This window comes from Capsicum annuum, chromosome 4 (genome assembly GCF_002878395.1).
Source record: "Capsicum annuum cultivar UCD-10X-F1 chromosome 4, UCD10Xv1.1, whole genome shotgun sequence".
NCBI lineage: Eukaryota > Viridiplantae > Streptophyta > Magnoliopsida > Solanales > Solanaceae > Capsicum > Capsicum annuum.
Window position 1 is genome coordinate 58912786 of NC_061114.1, and position 26223 is coordinate 58939008.

Sequence of the window (26223 nt, forward strand, 5' to 3'; positions counted from 1 at the left end):
CTGAGCAAGAACAGCCGGATAAGAAAAAAATCATATAAACAGACATATGTATTTTAAGCAGACAAAAAATGTAACCAATACTTAAAAATACATATCAATTATACTAAAAATACATATAGCCAATAGACAATTCATGAGTAGTTAAACTAAAAAGAAAAAGATTAAAGCATTCAAAAAATACTTATAACATGCATATGTATTTTGATCATACCAAAACTGCAACCAATACTGAAAAATACATATCAATTATACTAAAAATATATATAGCAATAGACTGTTCATGAGTAGTTAAACTACAGAAAAAATTAAAGCAGTCAAAAAATACATATAACATGCATATGTATTTTGATCATACCAAAACTGCAACCAATACTGAAAAATACATATCAATTATACTAAAAATACATATAGCCTAATACTATTCATGAGTAGTTAATATAGCAATATATTTTCACAATTATACTACCATCTTCACAAATCAACTTTCTACAATCCCAAAATATCATCAGAACATAAAATACATATTAACTACTTGAAAAAATATATATAACTCCCAACTTTGATAATATTTTTATTGCCCTATTTAGAACAACACAATACTTAACAGTCAAAAAAATACATTTACAAATTAAAAAATACCTCATCCTCACTATCTTCTTCAGAATCATCATCATAAGATTTCTGAACATCGTTTTCAATTTCTTCAATTTTTTTCCCTTTTCGTACCATTTTTTAATCTTTTGCTCATTTGGAGAAGAAATTTTCTTCAACCCTTTTTTTTTTTTCAAAATTTACTCATCTTCACTGGGTCGTTGCAAAACTTCAACCTAATCTCCTTCGATCTCCCAGATTTCTTCAACTGTATAGAATTTACAACAACTTTAACTAAATCTTCTTGAGTTAACACAAGACTAAAAGATTGTGCATAATCAAACTCTACATTCATATTCTGTATGTCATAATTTGTTGGTATTTTTGTTGTATGTTCATCATTAAAACATAAAACCCTTAAAATCTGATTTTCAGTTGAATTACAGTAGAAAAAAAAAAGAAACCATTAACATGCAATATGCGGTTAATAATTACCTAAAATAGAGGAAGTAAATCTTTATCACAGATCGTGCCAGAATCGTGCAAAAGGAACAAAATTTGAAACGGGAGAGATTGTTAATGGGGAAAAAAAGAAATAAAAATTTTAAATTAAGAAAAGAGAAATAAGAATGAAGTGAAAATGGGATTTTAGCACAGTAACCTTCTTAGGTAGCAAAAGTAGAGGTACCTAAAATAATGCGACAGATGAATTAGGGTATGCTATTATATGTAGTTTTTCCTAATATTAATATTAATTTATGTGGGCCGGTGCTTTCAGCCTTCTCGTAACTAGTATAGATAGGAATATCTCTATGACATTTCAACCGCCCTTTTTATCTCCTTAAGCTTCTCATTATTCGGAAGGGTATCTCTCTCCGGGTCCTTGTAAACCCCCCACAACAGAGAAAAAGGGAGATATCATTAATTTGCGGCCATTTATTTTTCCTATTTTATTTAAGCTCTCCTTCATTTTTGTCATCTCATCAGACCGACATCGTCAGGTATGGTTGTTGTCTTTCCATTTTTTTGATTTCTTTTAGACCTTATTGTTCAGATCTGGATCAACTATTCGATTTTTTTCTTCCAATTCAATCGCTTATATGTTTTATATGTTTTACAATTGATGATGATCTAGGGTTTCGGATGAATTTTTCTTTTGATTTATTGATTGGCCTCATTTTTTTTTTTTCAATTTATGCTGTTATTTTTTTCTTTATTTTGATAACCATCTTATCAAGTTTTCTCGGTTAATGGCTACTGCTCGAGGCGACTGCAGATCGTTTGAATTAGCTTTCATGCGTGTGAATATGTTTTTCTTTTAATTTTCTGGGGAACTGTAGCTTGGACTGACTAGGTCTTAGTACTTCAACTAATTTTGGATTGAGATATAGTTGATTGATAGATAGTTCTCTAGCTGTTTTGGCCGAGGACGTTAGTGGAGCTAGTTTTCCCACATCAAAGCAATGAGAGGACAAGGGGAAAGAAAAAGAAGAAGTGATAGAAGTCTTAAACGGCCGCTAGGACACCCGGTTATAAAAAAGAGAGCTTAAACGGCCACCCAGAAACTATTTTGGCTTTTTTATTTAATCTTTTCTGTTATATATGGCTGTCCGTAGATATCCGAGAGTTGTTGTAAGTTGCACCAAATTGCAGCTGTGATATGCGTATACAAACTATTGAGGTGATTGAGTACTGTTGAGTACTTTTAACTAGGCCTCTCGTTAATTGACATTTGCTTGCCTTGCCTTGACTTATCTTGATAACTAGTACGACTTTTTTGTAAGTTATGGACTTCCATTGATGAAAGAGAAGTTCCTTTTTGTCTGCATGGTTGTTCGTTTAACTCTAATTCACATTTCACACTCTTCGCATTTTGATGTTATACAGTTCCAGTGGTTACTGGAGACTGAAGTTCGAGATGGCTGCTACTTTAACTGCATCATCTGGTCCAAGCTATGCCCCAGAAGACCCTACCCTCCCCAAACCTTGGAAAGGCCTAGTTGATGGTACAACCGGATATATCTACTTCTGGAATCCAGAGACCAATGATACCCAATATGAGAGGCCAGTTCCCTGTTCAAATGGTGTGTCTGCTCCAGCACCACATAAGCCAGTTGTATTTGTAAGTTCATCTGTTCAAAGGACTTCTCAAGGTCAACATTATGATCCAGACGGTGGACATGGCAGAGTTAGCAATAACAAGGTTACATCCCTGAAGGGAGATCAGGTATCTTGTTACAATGTGTATCTCTTATCAGTTTAGTCCTCCCTTTCCGTTTCCTTAATAATATGAGACTGACTGTATCCAGTTGGACATATATACAACAAAGTCTATATGCTAACTTTTTGTTGCTTTACTTTTTTATTGGATTTTCATGTTCTCTTGTTCTCAAAACCATTTGATATTATTTACATCAATTAAAGAACATCAATGACTCAATGGAAGACCATTTCTGTGTTTGGGATCTTTTAAAAAATCTTCATTGACGATGCTTGAATTATGATTATTCAGTGAAGTTGCAGATGTTTATTAGCCATTACGTTCTACTATCATACTATATGCAATTATGTTTGTATTTATCATAATTTATGGGGAAAGGTGCTCACAGCGCCCAAAAGGTGCTGCCTCAACATCTCTTGGTTTGCACTTTCCTTGTATCATTGTTGAAACCAATCTTCCATTTCATTTCTTATTAGTCTATGTTAAGAAATGTGCAAAAATATTCACTTGTGATTAGTATTAGGATCAGTTATTTGAAAGGAAAGGAAACAAAAGATTTGTTCCCTTGTCATCAAAAAAAAGATCTGTTCACTCATAGTACCCTGCTGTGCAATGGTGATGCCGAATGGCTCTAGAGACTTATGTTATCTTTTAAAAAGAATCTGTTCCTGTAAGTAGTTACCTGTGGGTATGGTCAAAACTGAACTGCTCTAGACACTTGAACTTTAGTAGTACTGCTCTAGACACTTGAATTTTAGTAGTCTAACGTTTGAGTTGAATTTTAGTAGTCTAATGTTTGAGTTTAGCCCCAGTTCTTTTATTTTAATGGCCTCTAGATTTATTTCTTTATCTCTCTGTGCACCCTAAAGCACGTTTTTTTCCCTGTTTTTCTGTTTGTGTATAGAATGCGAGAAGCAGTTCTGAGCATTCTCATGATCATGAAGGCTATAATTCTCTAGCTGTAGGAACTGACATATCTCAGGACTCCTATTGCCGCCACAATGAGATCTCTGTTATGGTAATAAACTAAAAATTTTTTTCTTCTAGATTGATGTTAAGTACCTATTTCAGTTCTTTTTCAGTTTCAAAATGCTTGTTCTGACGAGGAAGTGGGACTGGACTCCAAAGGGTGTTGATTTGATCTCATGTAGGATGATTGGTGTTTCCCATATTTTTGATAGATGTGGAATGAGCCATCTCAATTCTTGCATATTAACAACTGTCTATCAAAGATGCAAAATATATTCATGAAAAATAGGAACTAATTCATGAAAAAACAGGAACTAGTTTATACTTTACACATCTAATAATATGAAGGAATTCACAAATGTATTTTATTTCACATATTATAGTTGCATTTATAAACTAGGTTTGTTGTTGTTGTTGTTGTATAGTTGCATTTATAAACTAGTCTTCAACATCACAATAAAGATTTTAAAGAATTTTTCATCCTAGCTAAGTTGGAACAAAAACATTGAAACACAACACTAAAAGTACAAAATGTAAGATTTAACTGAATATTGCATCATCATCAGTTAGAGTTCACTTGACACTTGTTTGAACATCATTATCCTTATCATTAGTATCTAGCGCAGCTGTTTTTGTTAACTAGAGAAGAGAAATGATGTATGAGAAAGCAAATAAGGTGGCCACTAGTGTCCTTGCATAAAATAGTGTTCTGATGTCCAATTGAGCTACCCAATTTTTAAGAAATGGGGGGTCTTCATGTTTGAAAATAGGAAAGGAGAAACTGGACAATTTTTGTTGTTATATCAACTAGGCACAGTTGGTATTGAATTTTGCTATGACAAACACCCTACCTTGTGCTGCCCTTAATACCATGTTCAGTTCTACATCCCAACACCACGATAGTTTTTTTAGAAGGTTTCCGTTCCCTTTGGTGAGAGTTGTATGGATTTAGACGACAAAGTAAGAGGTTGTCTTATCTTTTCAAAAAAAGGCTCGTCTTACCTCATTCTTTTTGGCAATTCTGTATGAGCTACCTCCTCTATCTTTTGGTGAGAGGTGTATGGGTTTAGACAAAGTGAAAGGTTATCTTATCTTTTCCTAGTTGGCAATTGTCTTTGCAGTATTTCGATGACTTGTTTCTTATATTGTCTTCACTTGGCGTTCCTTTATATTGTCTTCACTAGGCCTAGAGTTTCACCAAGTCTGCATTATCTCATCTATTTACTGTGCGTATCCAAAAAAATTACTCTGGTCTGAAGTCTGAACTACTTCCATCTCGGATGATGAGGTTTTGGAGTTCATTGATTCGGTTTGTGTAACTCAAAGCACCAGAAAATCACAAGAAAATCAACTCAGAGCTAAGTTGCACGGACTTTTCACTTTCGATGCCGCACCCGTGTCGGATTCTCTCCAAAAATACACTACTTTTAGAGAATCCGACACACACCCATTGACATTTTTGAAGAGTCCGAGATACATACTCAGACTACCTTCTTATTCTAGGTTCATCATCTTGAAGATGAACATTTTTGGTCTCTTTTACCCGATATGATAATGCATTTCAAGTCAAATTTTGTCTTGTGATTTTCCAGTTCTCTGTGTGTTCTACGTGCAGAAGTTCTAAGTTCTATTGGCAATAAGCCAATAACTTCATCGTATCAGTCATGCTTTTTAAAAGAGCTTCATCTTTCATGTTTATTGTTATGTTGCTGTTATACTCTTCCACCCCCTCGGCCTCGTAGTCGATACTTATGTTTACATGATATTTGTGTTCCATTTGATAGGGAGGTGATGTTCCTGCACCTTTGACATCATTTGAAGCGACTGGGTTTCCTTCAGAGATTGTGAGAGAGGTATGGATAAACCCATTTAGTTTGTATCTTAACGCTCTTCAGGAGACATCTTATCAAAGAATTTACTGTAGAATCAAATGTGTTCTTTCTAAATTTCAATGGTTGCTGGAGGTCCACTGTTGAGCTTCAGTACTCATCCTTTTTTCCATCTGTATTTTCACGCAGGTGCGATATTTGCTCCAAGGAGGAGCTAAATGTCGTACGCTGTTCAACCATCCTTTGGGGGCTTCCATATATGTGGAGCACCCTTATTTGGTGGACCAACTTTTATGAAGGCTTTCCGAATCATCCATGTTCATGGCTGGGGCTGCTGTCGGGGATGATTCAGACTGCCACATGGTCCAAACTGAAGAAGAGGCGTCTCCTGCTCTTTTTTGCATTAGCGAGTATTGGCCGCCTACCTAAGGGGGATGATGCTTCTTCTTGTGTTGGCCATTCCAATTAGTCAAATAAGTGATCTATGAAAAAGTTATAAGTTTGTATATGTGCTGAATGATGTTGCCAACGTTTTCAGATGCATCAAGCTGGGTTTACTGCTCCTACTCCAATTCAGGCACAATCTTGGCCTATTGCCCTTCAGGGCCGTGACATAGTAGCTATTGCAAAGACTGGATCTGGAAAAACTCTGGGTTACTTGATTCCTGGTTTTATTCATCTAAAAAATCGTTGCAGTAATCCTCAATTAGGCCCAACTATTTTGGTACTCTCACCGACAAGAGAGTTAGCCACGCAGATACAAGCTGAAGCTGTGAAGTTTGGGAAGTCCTCTAGGATATCTTGCACGGTATGTTTTGAGAGAATTGGGCCTAGATTTCCTTCGTTTCTATATCTGATTCCCATGCCCTTCCTCCTTGACTTGCTGGTTTTCTTGCTTCTTGAATTCGATTCTTCATTTTGTTTTTTATGGTAGGAAAAAAATTGTTCTTGGTTTTTGATGCTTGTGATTTATGAATTTCATAGTTTTGGTTTCATTACTGGATATTTACATTCATTTTGAAGCACTGATGCTTAGTCTGGCATCAATTCAATAATTAGCGCATGTTCTGTTTGACACACTGTTTGCAATGTTCAAATGCAATGAATTCTTTGACTGCAATTCTGGAATATCACACAACGGCTGTGTGTGACGACAGATCTAAGACCTAAATCTTAGAGGTTAAATATTGCATTCCTTGTTTTTGAGCTGTGAATCAGGCATGTGCTAAATTCTAATGCAGTTTATTCCAGGGCACATAGAATAGTTGTTGCTATTTTACATTGTGATTCTAATGTCAATTACAGTTGGTGGTGAACTTGCGAGCTTAAATTTTTCTTGAGAAACTGATTATGATTTCTGTTTTTATGGTTAGTGCCTGTATGGAGGTGCTCCAAAAGGTCCACAACTACGAGAGCTGAGTAGGGGTGTAGATATTGTTGTCGCCACTCCTGGTCGTTTGAACGACATATTGGAAATGAGAAGACTTAGTCTTGGTCAAGTTTCTTACTTGGTGTTAGATGAAGCAGATCGTATGCTGGACATGGGTTTTGAACCTCAGATAAGGAAAATTGTGAAGGAGGTGCCTATGCAGAGACAGACATTGATGTATACAGCAACGTGGCCGAAGGGGGTTCGTAAGATTGCAGCCGATCTATTGGTTAACTCAGTTCAGGTTAATATTGGTAATGTTGATGAGCTTGTTGCAAACAAGTCTATAACACAGGTATGTTCCTTTTTTCATTTTCCTGGACAGTTTTTGTTAATATCTTCAAGTTGAAGAACTCTCCTTGTTGGGGAAGATGACTGGTATCATAGTGGAATCTATGTTATAGATGTCTTAACTCAGAGAGGGAAGATAAAACTGAACTGGCGAGGTTGCAATTAATTCAAGTAATTTTCACTTGCAGCACATTGAAGTCTTGTTGCCGATGGAGAAGCAACGGCGACTAGAACAAATATTGAGATCCAAAGAACCAGGGTCAAAGATCATTATTTTCTGTTCAACAAAAAAAATGTGTGACCAACTGTCTCGCAATCTCACTCGCAACTTTGGAGCAGCTGCAATTCATGGGGATAAATCTCAGGGTGAGAGGGATTATGTATTAAGTCAGTTCCGCACTGGTAGGTCTCCTGTGCTTGTGGCTACTGATGTTGCTGCGCGGGGCTTGGACATCAAAGATATCAGGTTGGTTCCATTAAACATAATATGCTTTGATTATGCATTGTTCAGGTACAATTTTTTAATATCTAATTAGAGAAGAAAGTATTTGTTGGTCACACTTTCTTGTGGAATTAGGTTTGGATGGGCATAGATACTGTCCATTCTCTTATATGGTGGTGCTAGATTGGACAATGTAGTTCAAGTCTTAAGGAGAAAATAAGTACTACTACATAAATACACAAAGTATTCTACCAAAAATGCCCTTTCTATTGACTGGTATTAAAAATGCCATGTTAATTTCTATAAAGCATGTACTCGGCAAAAATATTGTAAAATGTCATGAAGGATAACTCAGAAATGTTGAGATGACTTGCCATTTATAAAAAGGTGTGGATCTTTTGGGAGTGGACGCAAAGAGGAAGACTGACGTAAAAATGGAGTGGAAATAGTAGTATTCTTTATCTTATCTTACTATTGTGTCCCCTTCGCTCTTTTTAGTCCCTTTGGTGTGTGACTCTGTGTTTGGTGTGTTGGTTTTGGGAGAACATCTGCCAAAATTGTTATTTGTATAGCTTGCTTGAAACCGAGTTGGTGAATGCATTGGCATGATTTGTGGATGAGGAGTTGACAATTTACATTCTGTCCTAGAAATTGAACATGAGGAATACATCCAACTTCCAAGTAGTCAAGTTTCCTTCCCCATTTCTGTCTCCTAGTGTGGGATCTGAATAATGGGTTTGGCCTTCCGCAAGTACATATAGCTTGAATTTAGACACTATGATTTTGGTCCAATACCTTATTGTGGTGTAACCTTACTTGCCTTTTGAGTTTCTCTTTTTATGTGCATCCACTACATATGTCTACCCATCCATATGCATATTTCCTTTTTGAATAGAAAAAAGTGCAGGCTTTTGGGGTAATGGCAGTTAATGAGAACACATTGTCACAGGGTGGTGATAAATTTTGACTTCCCAACTGGAATAGAGGATTATGTGCACAGAATTGGTAGGACGGGTCGGGCAGGGGCATCTGGTCTGGCCTATACATTTTTCTCCGATCAGGATGCTAAGCATGCTTTAGATCTTGTTAAAGTTTTAGAAGGTGCAAATCAATCCGTGCCAACTGAACTGCGTGATATGGCTTCACGAGGTGGTGGTATGGCGAAGGCCAGGCATCAGTGGGTTTCTGGTCCAGGAGGACGTGGTGGATGCTTTAATGGAAGCTATGTTGGTGGGAATGGAGGAAGAAGAGGTTGGATTAATCCATCATCAGAGAGAGGCGGAAGACGTGATTATCACCGGGGATCACGTGATAGGTATTCAATCATCTATAAGTTTTCTTTGAATTTTGCTGTTTACCCGCTTTCATGGTTTTGACTAGTTTCTAATCATTTAGTGGCAGATATGATCATGGTACCGTCAACACGGATTCTTCACGGAAGCGTAGTCGCAGCAGAAGCCCCAATAAGTGTTCAGGATGGAGTGACAAAAAGAGCCGGTTTACCTGATAATTTGATTGGCTCTTCCGTGTAGCAACAACTTGCTTCTTGCTTAGAAGAAGAGGAAGAAGGCACGATTCGTTGGAATATATTGTGTACTCAAAAGTGAACTGAAGGTGTATTGTTTATTATAATTATCCATGGAATTTGTCCATTTGGCTCTTAGTATGCCTGCTGGCCGTCCTTTATTTGATGATGTGATTTGCTTTTCGGGGATTTATGGAAGAAAGAGGACCTCATCTGGTGTTGAACCATCAATAGGACTTCATTTTTGGCATTTTTTTTTCTGAACATGTATTGCGTTCTTGGAAGAAATATAGCACAATCAAATATAGAATGTTACATTGACATTCCATTTTCGTTCCATCAGCTTGTCTGTTGGGACAAGAATCATTTCAGTGCGAGTGACCGACCTAAGAGGGGCTGCGACTTCTCCAGCTAAAAGTATTGATGGCATACAGACGTGTGTTTCTTTGACGGAAAGTAAATGGAAATAGTTTTAGCTACTCAGTAACATATTGATGTTTTTCTCGAGTTGACCCCACATGAAAATCTGCATTAGCAGCGTCAAGGTACAGAATAAGCAATGCCTCAAGGCGTGCCTTGAGTTGCATGCAACATTTTAAAGAAGGAAACTATGAGTGGCCTGAAACACGTCTCTTTTGAGCAATTGGCCGGTCTTTAGGAGATAAGCATGGCCTGTAGGAGGTGTGTGGAAAGTTCGAAGAAACAATTTACTTTTTGGTTTTGTTTGATTTTGATTTTTTAATTTGAAAAATTGTTAAACTTGATTTGATTTGCTTATTAGCAAAAAATAACTGAAATCGCCGTAATGATACCAGCTATATAAATATCTATTTAAAATTTATAATATGTATATGTACGCGTATATATACAATTTTAAATAAAACACAAAAACAAGTACAAGGAAGCGAGGAGAAAAGTATTTTTTATTTTTCTCGAGGATGGCTTGCAATGAATGACAATTTCTTTTATTTATGAAAAAATGAATGACAATTTCTTTTATTTATGAAAAAATTATGTAATTTGACAAACATCTTTGTCATATCTACTAAATTTCACTGTAGTTTAAAATAGGTAAGGAATAATTACACCAAATAGTCATTTCTTTTCTTCTAGCCATCTTATATATATAGATATATGCGCGTCTCAAGTCAATTAATAGAATTATGTATAAAAAGAATAAAGTTATTAAAAAATGGCAATTGAAGTTAAATATGTGAAATTCTATAATATTGACAATTAATAATTAATGAAATTATTTACTTTGAAAGATGTACAAGGAAATATAGTATAACCCATGTATGATTATGAATAATATTATCTAGAGTTACACACCTAGTAATAAAAAATAAAAATATAAAAAAGAAGAGTTGTGTGCCTCGTAATTTTAGGAGTGTTACAAGTTTATAGTAAATAATAATAATAATAGTAATAATAATAATAATAATAAACCTTTATTAATTGATCCTATGTGACTAAACAAGTTTATTATCTTGTGTACTAAATCTTCGGTCTTTATCTCATTCTAGTTCTGAAAATAAGAAGAGAAAGTGTTAATTGAATTTAAATATTATAATAGTACAAAAATCTGAATCAAATAAGATACAACTTAATATAGCTCGGGTCGAATCACACGAAATTCAACGAGATTTAAAATTTTTGAAATCCTACAGTTTTATAGTAAAAAAGAGGAAAATGATGAACCTTGTATTAATTAACCCTTTTTGAGAAGAAAAATTTCTCCCTCTTTGAAGTCAACAATCGTAATCTCATTCTAGTTCTGAAAATAAAATTGTATCCAAAATAAATCGCACTTGCAAGCAATTGTATATAGCTTGTTCAAAACAAATACTTTATCACAATTTGAAGTCATAGAAGGATATAATTTACCTCTAACTTTAGGGATTTTTCAGTATTGCTCACATCTGACACAATCCATATGTACTCTCATCTGTGTCATTTGTGCTCATCCAAAAGATAATAATAAGACACATAAAATTGATTTAATTAAATTATTTTTCTCAATGAATGGAAGATTAAACAAAAATTTAGTTAGATGAGACTGATTAACGTTGCTATCTTCAAGCTCTCATTTTTTTTAACTTTAGTTACAAAAATATTGGAACTGCTGCCATGCACACCATTCCAACCTAAATTATTTTTTTTCTATACAAAAGTTTTGAAATAAAACCTAAATAAAGAGGCAAGAAAATTGAGTGAATTAACAAAATGAGGAAACCTATTAATGAAGACTCCTAATTGTACTTAACGTGAAAATTTTGTTAACAAAAATAATTCAAAAAAGTGGATGAAATTTTCCTACATGAATCGGGCTGGAAAGTGCACATGAATTATCGAGTATTTTTTAATTATTTTTTACTATAACTCTTAGTAAAACTCATGAATTGTAGTTGACACGATCTGAACCAGGACCTAGTCGTGTCTAGTGCCTCAAGTCCAACCGAAACTGGAGACCACCCCCAATACCCAATCATAACCGCCCAACACCCTATGTCAGATGAATTCCGAACATATAACAAGATACAACGATAAATAATCTAAGACAATAATAAAGTTCATAACCACATAACCATAACCATCCAAACGTCCAGCCAAACATCCAACCGGTGTCAGCCCCAAATACCAATACCAAGCCAAAGCTGACACCAATACCAATACCGCCCATACCCATAGTAGTCACACAAAGTGCCTAACTGAAAACAAAGAACATCCGATTGGGACATGCCCCTGACCATAGCCAAAATCGAAGTCCAAAAAGTAAGCAAAAGTATGAAAAAATATCCATAGCATGAAATGGAGTCTTCCGGAGTATGAAAGCTGACCATTTCAGTCTGACACAAATTCAGTCCCTGAGTTCAAGTCACCGAGTAGGAGGAGTAGTATGATCGGTTCCTGCATCGCGTGGAGATACAACGCCCGAAGATGGGTTAACGGGTGAACGCTAGCATGTACTCAGGAATAAGAAGAAAGTAATGCCATTATTCAAAACTAAAGTAAATAACCATATGCAATCACACACACACACACATATACGGGGAAGAGAATCAGGTTTCTTAAATGCAGTAACATTGGAGAGTCAAATGTTGTTGATCCACCTTAAACCTCCTCTAGAATAGATTGACGACTCCAATTCTTGAAAACAATAACTCCAAATCACACCCTGGAAGTGAAGAAATATGGCGATAATAGAGCAGATCAAAAAGGAAAAGCTCTATCGTATATCCCCTTTCTGTGAAGCAAGGTAAGGTTTCTATGAGTATTGTAGGAGACGACCTGCGAAGTCAAGTAAAATATTAGAAATACGCACTAATAGACTATGTCATAGGGGATACCCCTTATATGAAATCGATAGAATAGTATATGTAATACCCCGCAAAGTTTTCTCCTAGTCTGAGCCTTAGAGCATTTTCGGTAAAGCAAAAATCCGAGTCTAAAAATTTTAGAAATTTCTTATCAAGTATGAAACACTTTGAATCATGTTATATTTCCCTAATTTTTACTTTTAGTCATGCATAGTATTGAATAATCTTTCCATCGATATCAATTTCATCAAAATTCGACATTGGACGAGGGAGTTATGGCCGTTTTACTAAATGTTATCGGAATCGCCCAGGTTTGACGGTCAACCTGGCGGACCGCCAAGTCTTTGGTGGACCGTCAAGTGTACCATCAGGCTAAGACAGAACATCCCATTTCTGGCCCCCGAGTGACTGCCAAAGTGATGGACCGTCAAAAAGTTGACGGACCGTCAAGGGGTCCGTCAAGTCGAAACAGAATGGCCCATTCCTGACCCTCGAGTGACGGACGATCTGGTGGACCGTCACTTCGACCGTCACGTCGAGGCAGAATGTCTCAGTTTTGTCACTCGAGTGACGAACAAATTGGTGAACCGTCAGTCCCTCTGACAGACCGTTAGATCGACCGTCACAGACCCCAATCAACAGTTTTCAACTCTTTTTATTTAAAGGGCATTTTGGTCTTTTTCACTCTTTCCCCAACCTCTATAAATACCCACTTAAGGGTTGAAGGCCTCATTTTCTTTTCTCTTCTTTCACCCAAAAATTAGGGTTTCCAAAATCAAAATACTCTCTTCTCCTTTCATAAAATTCAAGAGAGATCAAGAAGGATCTAGAGAGATGAAGAACTCCTTTCAAGAGCCTTCAAGAAAAGAAATTCCCAGGTATGTAGATGTTGATTCTTGGGACCCTTAAGAAGCTCAAGTAACCCTTTTCTAAATCTTAAAGATTTCATGTTTATGAATTTCTAATGATTCTTGTGAGTTAAAATATATGTTCCTTCTATGATTGAGTTGTGATTTATGTTTGTGTACAAGATTATAAATCCTTGGCCTTAGTATGTGGTATTTGAGTGGTAAATGGATTATGTACTCGTTGATGATGTTGATTGATTTCCAAGATGGAATGTTTATGTGGTTTGTATGAATCTATGAGATTATACGGGTTGGAAACATGTAAATTTGGTTGTTCATGATGAGTAGTTGGGTTATTATTCCTATGCCTAAGTTGTGCATGTGAGGTGTTCGATAAAATATCTACGAGACTAGAAATCAAGCATTGTAGTTAAATAGTGATCTAATGACTTCTAAAATATGGTTATGTGTCATGGTCGTTGATGTGTTCATGACTTTTGGGTGTAGAATTGGTTGATTAAGCGGAGCATGTCTCCCATAGTTTTGATAAAAGCTTAGGAGGAGCATTTGGGCCATGATAGTATGTTGAATAGGAAGCTCCAAATTATGAGCTAGTCTATGCATGCCTAGTGTTTGATAAAATGTCTAAGTGAATGAATTATTCCATGCTAGTAGGAAATCCCCAAATAAGTGTGAACCTATGCATGTCTAGTGTTTGTTGAAGGACCTTAGTGAACAAGTGGAGATGTGATGGTTGTAAATTCCCCATTATGTGCTCTTTTATATATGCTAAGTTTTTAATATATTCCAAGTGATTAGCAAGTAAGCTATGACATGATAGTATGAAGTTTCCCAAGCGGTGTGAAATCCAAATACATGTTAAGACCGATATAGGTATGAAATAGTTGAGGTAAAACCTTACTGAATGGAGTATGATCTAATAGCATGTTTCCTCTATGTTATTATGTGATTAATATCTCGAGATGCTTAAAACGACCCTTTGGTAATTATGATGATGAATGAATGCTTGTGTTGATACATGAATGATAGTGATGGTGAATGGATGATCGTGATGATTTGAGAATGATTATGTTTTACTTTTATATTATCGAGTCCTGGGGGTATTTATACCCGATAATAGAGCTGTTGTCTAGAGCCCGTGTTAGTTTCGCGATAATTCTAATCAAGCCACGAATCTCAAAACTCAGTGAACTATAGAACTATGTATCTTCAGATAAGTGTAGAGCTTAATCAGACTCTATAATCTCAGTTATCTCTGTAATCTCTGTATCGCTAGTAATATAGCCTCCGTCCTGTAATCAGCTCAGATCTAATAGTATTCAAGTGATTCAATTCTAATCTCAGAAGCGATTTAAATAATCTATTCAAGCTCTGCATCATCAGTCAGATGCTATGATTCGATACCTTTCCGTCAGACATGGAACTAAGTAATATCAGTGTAACTCAGTCAGATCTCTTGAGAAATATAATCAGTATCAGATTCAGTTCAGTCTAAGTTCAGTTAAGAATTAAATCAGTGTCTTTCAGTTAGGAGTAGAAACTAGCACCGAGCAAGCTCAAGGATGGGGACTCACCTACTAGTGGAGGGTGTGATCCTTAGATGCGATCCTTGTACTCCAAAACTACGTAGCCAGCGTAGGTTGAGACATTACACCTGCTAGATGAGGGTGGATGAGAGACATCATACCTGCTAGATGAGGGTATATGAGGTGGCTTGACCTGTTTGATGAGGGCTCCACCATTCTTGTATGAGGACTTGATAGATGAGGGTCTTATAAAGATAAGGTCTTTACCCGTGGAACGGTATTGACACCCACTCAACCGGGGGTAGAGGTTAGACCCCTAAGAGATAGTAGGGGCATGTCGGTTAAGTAACTACTTCCCACAGTTTCAGTTTCAGTTTCAGATTTAGTCTCAGTTTCAGAATCAATCTTTAGAAATCAGGGCGGTCAGATATAGTCATCTATCATTATGAGGAACTCAAATAGTTACATCGATTTATGGACCATCCCATCAAATAGACTTGGTCTCACATATAGTTATTTGATATCATATTCAGAGGTATGCCGCCAGACAGGCTTGATCATAGTATCAAATTCCTGTTGAGTATTCTTGTTGTAAGATTCGAATATAATTATATTTCTTATCATTGATAAAGGTTCCGAAACTATCTGTTAAAAGGATTGATCTTTAATCCTGTCAGTCGAAAGCAGTAAGTCTAAGAATTCATTCATAGATGTAAGTACATCCAGATCCTCAGTTACTAGTATCAGATGAGTCATTGATTTAGTATCTCAGTGTCAATAGTGAGTTCAGTCTGCAATAAAGTGGTATCTGGGTTTCAGTATCTAGAGTTGCGATAATTGTGTTCATGTTCTGTGCATTCATGTATGTGTTCTCGTACGACATTTTCATGACTATTCAATTTACATATTGTGCATGCATGAGCCCTTGCATTTAGCCTTACCTCGTCTACATATTTGGTACATTTTTTTACTGACGCATTTGCACTATGGTGTTTTATTTGACACCATAGTTTCAGAGGCACAGGATTCAGAGTTTCCTCAGTAGTTCAGTCCTAGTTAGCAGCAGTAGCAGGGAGTTCTCTTCCTTTGAGGACGAATCTCAGTTTACTATTATTGCATCAAATTTTGTTTATATTCTCAGTTGACGGAGTTAGTTGGGGACATGTCCCATTAACTCCATAGTTCAGATAGTTTAGAGGCTTTTCAGACGGATGTTGATGTATTAGTATTCAGTTTTCAGTTTGAATATGTATAGATGTGTTGAACCTTATGGCCAGTTTCCGTATTTTTTTCAGAAATTGTGCAGTGTACAGGTACAAATATCAGTAAAGGGTTAGCTTGTGGTCCTTCGGGTCCATAAGCACCATGTGAAGTCACGAGATGGGATCTCGGGGCGTTACAGTATGCATCCCATATTTGGAAATGTACTACAAATCCCCAAATTCTAGGTCATGATTCTGGGTATTTTATCTTTCGGTTTGAATCAGTTGAGGAGTGATAGAATCCTGATGGAGGGTCCTTATACTTTCCATAATAAACCATTTATAATACAAGTTTGGGATATCAATTTTGAGTTTAACCCTAATTATTTTACTACCATACCTCTATGGGTCACGTTCACCGAATTACCTATGGGATACTGGTCAAGTGAGGCCCTCAGTAAGATTGCTAGTGCCATCGGCATGCGAAAGCATACAAATAAAGTTACTACAAATATGGAGAGGATTTCTTACGCTAGAGTACTGGTGGAAATAGATATTTCTCAGCCACTACCGGATACTATTGAAATGGTTACACCTTCGACCATATTTCAACAACCGGTGGAATATGAATGGAAGCCTAAGTATTGTGCATATTTTTTAAAGTTTGGCCATCTCTCTATAAATTGTTGGATAGTAGAGAAAAAATAGGGTAAATAAAACGGGAAATTCAAGGAGGTGCCAAAGAGAAGAAAGAGAAATAGATGACGAAGGAAACCACACTAATAATAATAGAAGAATAAGGAGGAGCCAACTAAGCCTAGCCTCACCAACCCTGAGGAACCAGCTGATCCAATAACTGATGAGCCAGAAGCTGGAAGATCTCATTCATTAGGGGCAATACCGGTTGTGAATCAAGCAGAAATAAGTAGAGCTAACATCAACAAATTTGGCCCCCTTGAGCATAGTCCAACTAAGGAGGACCCGCCAGGGGATCCTGGTGGATCTTTACACTTATGACTATCACTACTTGGAATATCAAGGGCCTCAACCAGCCTCTAAAATAGAAAGAGCTTAGACTCTTTCTCAAAAAGCATAAAATTGAAATATGTGGATGCTTGGAAATGAGATTTAAACAGAATAAAAGCCTCAATATACTGAAAAAGTATTTGAAGGCTGGAAATATTGTTGCAATTACACAACAGCTCAAAATAGAAGAATTTGGGTATACTGGCTTCCTCAAATGCAGGTTTCTGTGCTAATCATCAAAGAATAATTCATACATTGTTATGAGAATGATGCAAGTGGATCCTTCTCAGCTTATGTTACCATTGTATATGCAAAGAACAATATGCAAGAGAGTGAAAATGTGGGAGGAGATGAAAATGATAGGATCATCCATCCAGGAACCATGGCTGCTCAGTATGGACTTCAATACTATCCTATTCTTTGAAGATAGACTTGGCTCAATGGTTACACAAGAAGAAATTCAAGATTTTAGAAACTGCTCAGATCTACTCCAACTCACTTCTCTTAAGGCAAAAGGATATCATTACACCTTTTGTAACAAACAACAACAGGATCACAGGGTCTATTCAAAGATTTATTGGGCACTTCGGAATCCATACTGGTTGCAGAAATATGGAGCTATTGATGTTGAATTCCTTAATCCAGGAATATCAGACCACTCTTCTATCCTTATCCAATACAATGCTCAGGTGCTATCTAAACCTAAACCCTTTAAATTGTTTAATACTGTATTGGAGCAGAATGAGTTCCCAGGGATTGTAGTAGCAACTTGGAGGAAGAAGTTCAAGGGCACAAAGATGTTCACACTAAATCAAAAGCTAAAAATATTAAAGCACTACCCGCAAGGATTGAATACATACCTTACTTCTTATGATAAAAGGTTGCAACTCATCAGGGAGAAACTGGACATCACACAGACCAAGCTTATAAAAAACCCCCTGAACCAGGAACTGATCACAGAGGAGCTAAACTTAACTCATGATCTACATCAATGGATCTAAGTGGGAGAAAAAGTGCTAAGACAGAAATCCAGAGCTACATGGATTAGAAGTGAAGATGCCAACACAAAGTATTTTCATACTCAGTGCAGGATCAGAGCCAGCAGGAATAGTATCTTATCCATCTATGATAACCAGAGACATAAGATCACTAACCTTGACTTGGTAGAAGAGGAATCTAATTTTTTTTCTGCAGGTCTTATGGGGACAATTGCTATTGAGATGCCTTGTCCCAACTTCATAGTGATCAAGGCTGGTCCATGCTTAACCCATTCTCAGAAGACAGAGCTTATTCAAGAGGTCACAAACCTAAAGATCATGCAAGCTCTTAAGAGTATGCCAGTGGACAAAGCACTTGGAGTGGATGGATTTCCAGTGGAGTTCTACACAAGCCAGTGGAATACCATAAAAGATGATGCAATTCAAGTAGTAAAGGAATTCTTTTACTCTGGGAAGATGTTGAAATCTTTTAGCTGCACAGCAGTCACTTTGATACCAAAATGTGCCAACCCCTTAAAAGTGAAAGACTATAGACCTATTGCCTGTTGTAACACTTTCTATAAGTTGATTACCAAGATACTCACTAACAGAATCAAAAGAGTAATAGGTACTATTATTGGTCCTTCCCAGTCTGTATTTATTGAAGGAAGAAGTATTATTGACAATATTCTATTTAGTCATGAATTATTCAAGTGGTATACCAGAAAAGGACTCTCTCCAAGATATGTTCTAAAGGTAGATCTAAAGAAGGCATATGATTCAATAGATTGGTGTTTCCTCAAGAGTGTCTTAGCAGAGCTGGGATTTCCTAAAACATTCATTGACTGGATAATGAAATATATCAGCTCAGTCTCTTATACCTTAGTGATGAATGGAGGGTTGACAAAGCCTTTTCCAGGCAAAAGAGGTATAAGGCAAGGTGACCCTATGTCAGCTTACCTCTTTATAATTGCAATGGAATACCTCAACAGGAAGCTGAGCATGTTAGACCAAAATAAAGGGTTTCACTACCATCCCAGGTGCAAAAAATTTAGGGTAAAACACATATTATTTTCTAATGATTTGTTATTATTTTGCAAAGCTGAACTCAACTCAATCAACTTACTTCAGTAGGCTTTTAACAGACTTTTTGCAGTATCTGGGATCCAAGCAAATATAGAGAAGAGTTCTATCTACTTCTATGGAACTAAACCACAGATGAAACAACTGATTCTTTCATCCTTGGGTTATGAGGAGGGTACTCTGCCTTTTAAATATCTTGGGGTGCCTTTGAGTTCCAAAAAGCTTACAGTTGATCAATGCCAACCACTTGTGGAAAAAATTATTACTAAACTAAACTGCTGGTCTGCTAAACTATTATCTTATGCAGGAAGGCTGAAACTGATTAAGTCCATAATATTTGGCACACAAACTTACTGGGCACAAATCTTTCTACTACCAAAGAAAATCATGAAACTCATCACAAGCTATTGCAAAGTTTTTCTATGGATAGGGGCCACATTAACACCTAGAAGAGCACTGGTTGTATGAGAAAAGTTGTACCTTCCTAAATCTGTTGGTGGGTTGAATATTCTAAACCTGTCTCTTTGGAGCAAAGCAACTATCACCAAATAGCTCTGCGCTTTAACCGAGAAAAAAGATTGCCTTTGGATAAAATGGGTACATACTTACTACTTGAAGAATGATGCCATTGAGACATGTGAAACCCTACAGAATGCCAAATGGGTTATCAAGAAAATCATTAGTGTAAGATCTCATGTCATGACAGCCCCAGGGATCCAGGGTGATCTCTTGATGAAACTAGCAGCATGCATCCATAATTTGAAATTCCTCATCAGAAAGATATATAGCTCTATGATCCCACAGCTCCCCAAAGTTCCTTAGAAAGAAATTATATTGAATCATAGTGTACACCTAAGACATTCCTTTATACTATGGTTGGCTGTGTTAAAATGATTACCCACAGTAGAGAGGCTAGTAAAGTTTGGCATCCAAGTCCCTACTTTTTGTGTGTTCTATGATAGTGATAATGAAACTCACCAACACTTGTTCTTTGAATACTGCACCACAAAGGGGCTGTGAAGATATTGCTAGGCTGGCTAGGAATGCACAGACCTATTGGAGAATGAATGAGTGAAGTTGTATGGGTTGCACAACAAGTGAAAGAGAAAGATCCCAGAGGTGCTATCTTATGGAATATGTTTTCCATGATGATAAACACTATATAGAGAGAAAGAAATCATATCAGATTCCAGCAAGAAGCCTTCCAGGTGGATCGAGTGTGTCAAGAAATTGCCTACCATATCCATGTTAGGGGTTAATTGTACACGAAGTGGGCACCAATGCTATTGCAACAGCCAGCAAGTCCATGATGATGAAGAAGAGATGAATGTGGAGACTATAGATTAGCACTTAGATCTTGTTAATAGATACTGGTTCTTTTTGTGTAAAGTTTTTTACTTTGAGGATCTCCTAACCTGTTAGTAATATTCTATGAAAGTATTTAGTTGTTAAAACTAAGAAGCAAGGGGTCTGACCATGCTTGATACTGTAAATCGCTTGGTGAAATAAAGTTTCTTTATTTACCAAAGAAAAAAATAGTGAGTACCAATTATTAGCAATTATCCTCTATATCATATTAGTCATCTTAGAATCAAATTCCATTCTTTCTATTAATCAAAAAGTACCAGTCCACTCTATCATTAGCTTTGTCTATATCCAACTTAATAACAACATTATCAGGTTTACCCCTCATTATTATGTTAGAAATTATTTATTGAGCCAATATTATATTTTCAGTGATATTTCTACCCTTCACAAAACCTAATCGATTTTGAGAAATCAATCTTGGTAGAAGCCCTTCCATCTCATCATGAATAAACCTAGAGATCACTTTATTAAGAAAATTACTCAAGATAATTGGTCTAAGATCTGAAAAAGATTTAACCAAATCCTTTTTAGGTATTAAAATCAAATTGGTATGAGTAATAGACTTAGACAATGTAGACACTATAAAAAGTATGTACTACATTAATGATATCTTCACCCACAACACTCCAATACGTTAGATAGAAATATCCAGAAAAACCATTAGGTCCAGAAGAACTTTTAGAGTTAAGTTCAAAGATCACCTTTTTAATTTCAATTTAATTTAGAATTTCATTTAACAACTCATTATCTTCAACAATGATCTTTGGCTGTATGTACTGCAATAAAGACAAATCAGATGAACTTGAAAAAGTTGACTCTTTAGACATAATATCCTCTTCTGATTCTGCCCAAGATCCATCTTCATTCAACATTAAAGCTGACCCTTCAGACACGATATCCTCTTGTGATTCTACCCAAGATCCATATTCATTCATCTTCATTCATCTTCATTCAATATTTAGACATAATATCCTCTTTTGATTCTGCCCAAGATCCATCTTCATTCAACATTCTTCTCAAATTAAGTCTTTTTCTCCTACCCTTAACTAGAGAATGAAAAACTTAGTATTTCTATCACCTTCTTCAAACCATTTGGAACTAGCCTTTTGCCTCCAAAATTCCTCTTCATAATATAAATAAATCTTTAATTCAGCACAATTCTTCTGTAAAATTGATCTATTAAGAGAAGATAGATCTTATTGAAATAAATCATCCTTTATACGAATAATCTCTTATCTAGTAACCATCTGCTTACAAATATCTCCAAACTTATTGCTACTCTATTTGGAAAGTGCTAACTTAGTCCTCTTCAACTTTTGTTTTAATTGAATTAAAACATCATCATTACCATTAATAACCCTGCTTTGTCGAACAACCTCCAAAAAATCTTCTCTCTTTGTCTAGAACTTTAAAAATTTGAAAGGTTTAGTAATAGAAAAATTAATAACACTGTAAAATAGTAACATGAGAGAGTGGTCTGAACCAGCTCTAGCTAGATGTTACAGCTCCAAGTTACCACAAATATCCATAAAATCTTGATTAACAACCACCTATCCAATCTCTTAAAAATACATTCTCCATCAACTCTACAATTCCCCCAAGTAAATGGATCACCTGAGAAATTGATATCATACAACTCACAATAATTTAAGTATAAATCAAAATCTTTATAGTCTTGATGGTACATAGGAAAACCACCAATTTTCTCCTCACCACCTAAAATTACATTGGAATCCCCTCCAACCATCCAAGTTAAAGAAAAATTATGATTTAGGAAACAAAGATCATCCACAAACTTAATCTTTCATTTGTTGAACATTTATCATAAATAACAATAGTAAGTAATTGTGTTCCATTATCTAGTGTAAGCATTAATAAGAGTTGCTGATCTGAATCATAAATAATCTCTATTTGAATGCCATAGTTAACAAAAAACCAGATTGGATCATTTTATTATGAAACACATATTGCATACCCAATCTTCTCTTATATTTTTGAATATTTATAGTCTTTAAAAGGTTCCATCAAAGTGATTATTATAAATTTGTGGTGTCTGTGAAGCATTTGCACCCTGTGAAAAGCCCTTTGAGTATTAACAAGACTTACATTTCAAAATAAATCTTTACAACTCATTTGTGATTAGACTTAACCACCCCCTTTTGATTGAATTCTTGTAGATAGAGTGTTACCACCTTCTTCTTTAATCTTTGATTTCTTGCCTTTGGTTTTCACCTATGGGAATAAATCAGATTCTTTGATGACCTTTTGCATATTAATCATCTTATCTCCACTATTTTTTCTTCTATACCTATTGTATCTCATCAAGATATGTAAAGTCTCCATGGGCATTGATTTTTCAACACTAATAGGTATGATAGCTCTTTCTGTCTCATCTATATTTGATATCAACATTTGTAATTCGATATCCATCACCATCACTTCTTGGAATTACAATCTGAAGAGGAGTTTGATATTGAACTTTCTAAATCTTATCTCAAAGATAGGGCACTATCCTGAGCTTGATCCTCTTCATAACTTAATAACTGTTTTATTCCCATAATCAGCCACCATATTGATGTTTAATGCTTCTTTATTTTCAGGTACATCCAAGTCAATATTGACTATCTTATCCTTATCAGAAGAAATCTGAAGATTAGTACCCTTTTTACCTCCAGGCAACTCCTTAGAAACATAAGCCTTACTTCTGCCTTCGTGTTCACTAATTTTTTTTATGATTAAAGGCCTTTGTGATCCACTTCTTGGTAGAGATTTATGGCTGTGAATTACTCCCCTATTGGTATAGATATGTTCATATTATCATTATCTAGGCTCTCATCTGTTGTAATAACATCTGTAATTTTTTGCTTTAGAGAATTCAAATTCATATTTGTGTTAGTCTCAACATCTACTTGGTCCTCCTTTTCACTTGTCTCTTCAAGAAGTACTGTAAAATCATTAGCTTTATTGATTATCTGATTACTTCTTTTAGATTTTTCTAGTTGTTATTAAGGAAAAATTCTTGTGGTGGGGTGCCAATTTTTGAAAACCTTTCCTACTCTAATAATATGTGTATCTTCATGGACATTACTTTCCTTTTTATCTTTCTCATCTTGATTGTTTTCTTTCTATGGTATTTGTTTTCTAAGTTCAGGGTAAAGCACCCTACACTCAGTTTCATCAAGCCCTTGTAATAAGCACCTTTTTTAATATTTAGGAATCAAATCATACTTTACTTGATTCTTTTCACTCTTGATGTCGATTCAACCTCATTGACAATTTCTACTTCAATTAACTTAGGATGTTCTGCAAGTAAATCAATAAGAACCTTAACCCTAGCATAACTAGGTCTGGTCTTCTTTATAGTATTATTATCCATATGTAAAGGCTTTTCAATATCCAAAGCAATAGAGAAAATGGATTCTTTAACAAAGAAAGTAGGTTGTAAGTCTAGAAAAGAAATCCATGCCATAGCCAGGGTAGTTACCTCCTTCACATTGAATTTTGTATCATAGATAATAGTTCTCATCATGTATGAGTAACCATCTTTAGAGAGAATATAGTAACTTGGTTTCAACGTTATGTTGATAAAATCCTCTTCACTATTAAATCTCATAAGAATATGTCTATTCTTAAGAACTCCAATTTGACATTCCCTCTTTACATTACATTGTATCGAATTTAGACTCATAATTCATCAATATCTGGCCATCCATGAGAGAACTTCCCAATAACAACATATTGAAGATTCTCTGTAGTTTTCATTCTTTCTACCTCCTTTTACGTCCATATAACTCTAGACATTCCATTATTGAAACAAGGTTTCTTAATGGGAATTGGTTCTACTGATGAACTCAAACTAGTTAAAATTGATGAAGGTAAACAAACTAGCATATTGGGTCATATTAACCTCCTTGTCTTTACTGTTACTAGGTAAATTATCAAGCTTCAGAGGCTTTCTAGGGTTTGAGACTGTAAAAAAAGTATATCTAGGGGAATTTGGATGATGTAAAATTAGGAGATCAGAATTAGAAGATAGAGGCAACACCAGGTTAGCCATAAATGGCTAGTCGATAGCCATGTTAGCCATTCCGATGGTGATCAAACGAGGCAGCATGAGAGGGAAAAAATCTTCTATTTTTTCTTAGTCTTTAATTTTTTTCTTATTTTTTATCTTTTTAGTTCTTTATTTTCCCCCCATTTTTTTTCTCAACTTCTATTATATTTTGCTAATAAGTAAAAGTTGAATAATTCGCAAAGATATCTTTTTTCCTTTGACATCAAAGTAACTTTAAGAGCATGACTTATTTGAAAGTCCTTTGGGATACGTATTTCCTCTAAGGTAAGATTAATAATACATCTCATAAATCTAGACACAGTGTGGTAGTGTCAACACTTGCCCATTGAGCATTATTTTTTTTAAGGGGGGGGTGTTCTTGGGATAAGTCTTGTCTTACTAATAGCATCTCATGAATCAAGACACAATGTTATAGTTTCAACTCTTTCCAATGGGGCATAAATTATGGGCTAATCCTTACCTCTAAGACAAAAGTTATAGAACATCTCATAAATCAAGACACAATACGGTAGCTCCAACTCTTGTCTATGGGGTATAACTTGCTGTTTTAAAGTCTTTTGACTAAGTCATACCTCTAAGGCAAGATTTATAACATCTCATAAATCAAGACATAATGTGGTACTGTCAACTTTTACTCATGGGACATTCCTTGTTGTTTGAAAGTCCTTGATTTATAAAACATCTCATAAACCAAGACGCAATGTGGTAATGTTAACTTTTGTTCACGGAGCATAACTTGTTTAAAAGTCCTTGGGATAAGCCTCTAAGGTAAGAGTTATAGAACATCTCATAAATCAAACATAATATTGTAGTGTCAGCCCATACTTTTTGTTTGAAAGTCCTTGGGTTAAGTCTTGCCTTTAAGGAAAAATTTATAAAATATATCAAAAATCAAAAGACAATGAGGTAGTATCAACTCTTGCCCATGGGGTGTAACTTGTTGCTTGAAAGCTGTTGACTAAGTCTTTCCTCTAAGGAAAGAATTATAAAGTATCTCATGAATTAATACATATTATGGTAGAGTCAACTCTTGCTCATGGGGCATAAATTGCTGTTTGATAGTCCTTGGGCTAAGTCTTGCCTCTAAGCAATAGTTATTAGCATTTCATGAGTAAAAAAATACACTGTGGTAGTGTTGACTCTTGTCCAATGTACGTAAATTATTGTTTGAAAATACTTGGGATAAGTCGCCTCTAAGGCATGAGCTGTAGAACATCTCAAAAATCCAGACATAACGTGGTAGTGTCAACTCTTGCCTGCGAGACATAACTCATTATTTGAAAGTCCTTGAGTTAAGCCATGTATCTAATGTAAGAGTTATAGAACATCTCATAAATCAAAGAGCAAGTGGGAGTGTCAACTCTTATCCATGGAACGTAACTTATTTTTTGAAAGTCCTAAGTCTTGCCTTTAAAGCAGCAAGATTTATAGAACATTTAATAAATCAAGATACAATGTGATAGTGTCAACTCTTGTCTAT

General features: G+C 35.6%; 1 protein-coding gene across 2 annotated transcripts; it reads left to right on the forward strand.

Moving 5' to 3' along the window:
- The first annotated feature begins 1349 nt into the window (after window positions 1-1349).
- LOC107868073 (ATP-dependent RNA helicase-like protein DB10) lies at window positions 1350-9625 on the forward strand. Of its 2 annotated transcripts, none has more exons than XM_016714641.2 (9): window positions 1350-1592; window positions 2479-2818; window positions 3717-3830; window positions 5566-5634; window positions 6149-6418; window positions 6984-7334; window positions 7519-7796; window positions 8722-9087; window positions 9168-9625. In XM_016714641.2, the coding sequence occupies exons 2-9, from the start codon at window positions 2510-2512 to the stop codon at window positions 9277-9279; spliced, it is 1869 nt and encodes a 622-aa protein (XP_016570127.1). In that variant the 5' UTR covers window positions 1350-1592; window positions 2479-2509; the 3' UTR covers window positions 9280-9625. The 2 variants fall into 2 exon arrangements, with proteins under 2 accessions (XP_016570127.1, XP_016570128.1); XM_016714642.2 differs by having other exon boundaries at window positions 1409-1592; window positions 9174-9625.
- Window positions 9626-26223: the final 16598 nt, after the last annotated feature.

What these genes read in the sequence shown, in the direction of transcription:
- LOC107868073 (XM_016714641.2), top strand. Translation starts at nt 2,510, where the DNA reads ATGGCTGCTACTTTAACTGCATCATCTGGTCCAAGCTATGCCCCAGAA. An exon ending in CTTCAGAGATTGTGAGAGAG is followed by an intron (nt 5,635 to 6,148) that starts GTATGGATAAAC and finishes CAACGTTTTCAG; the next exon opens with ATGCATCAAGCTGGGTTTAC. An exon ending in CACCGGGGATCACGTGATAG is followed by an intron (nt 9,088 to 9,167) that starts GTATTCAATCAT and finishes CTAATCATTTAG; the next exon opens with TGGCAGATATGATCATGGTA.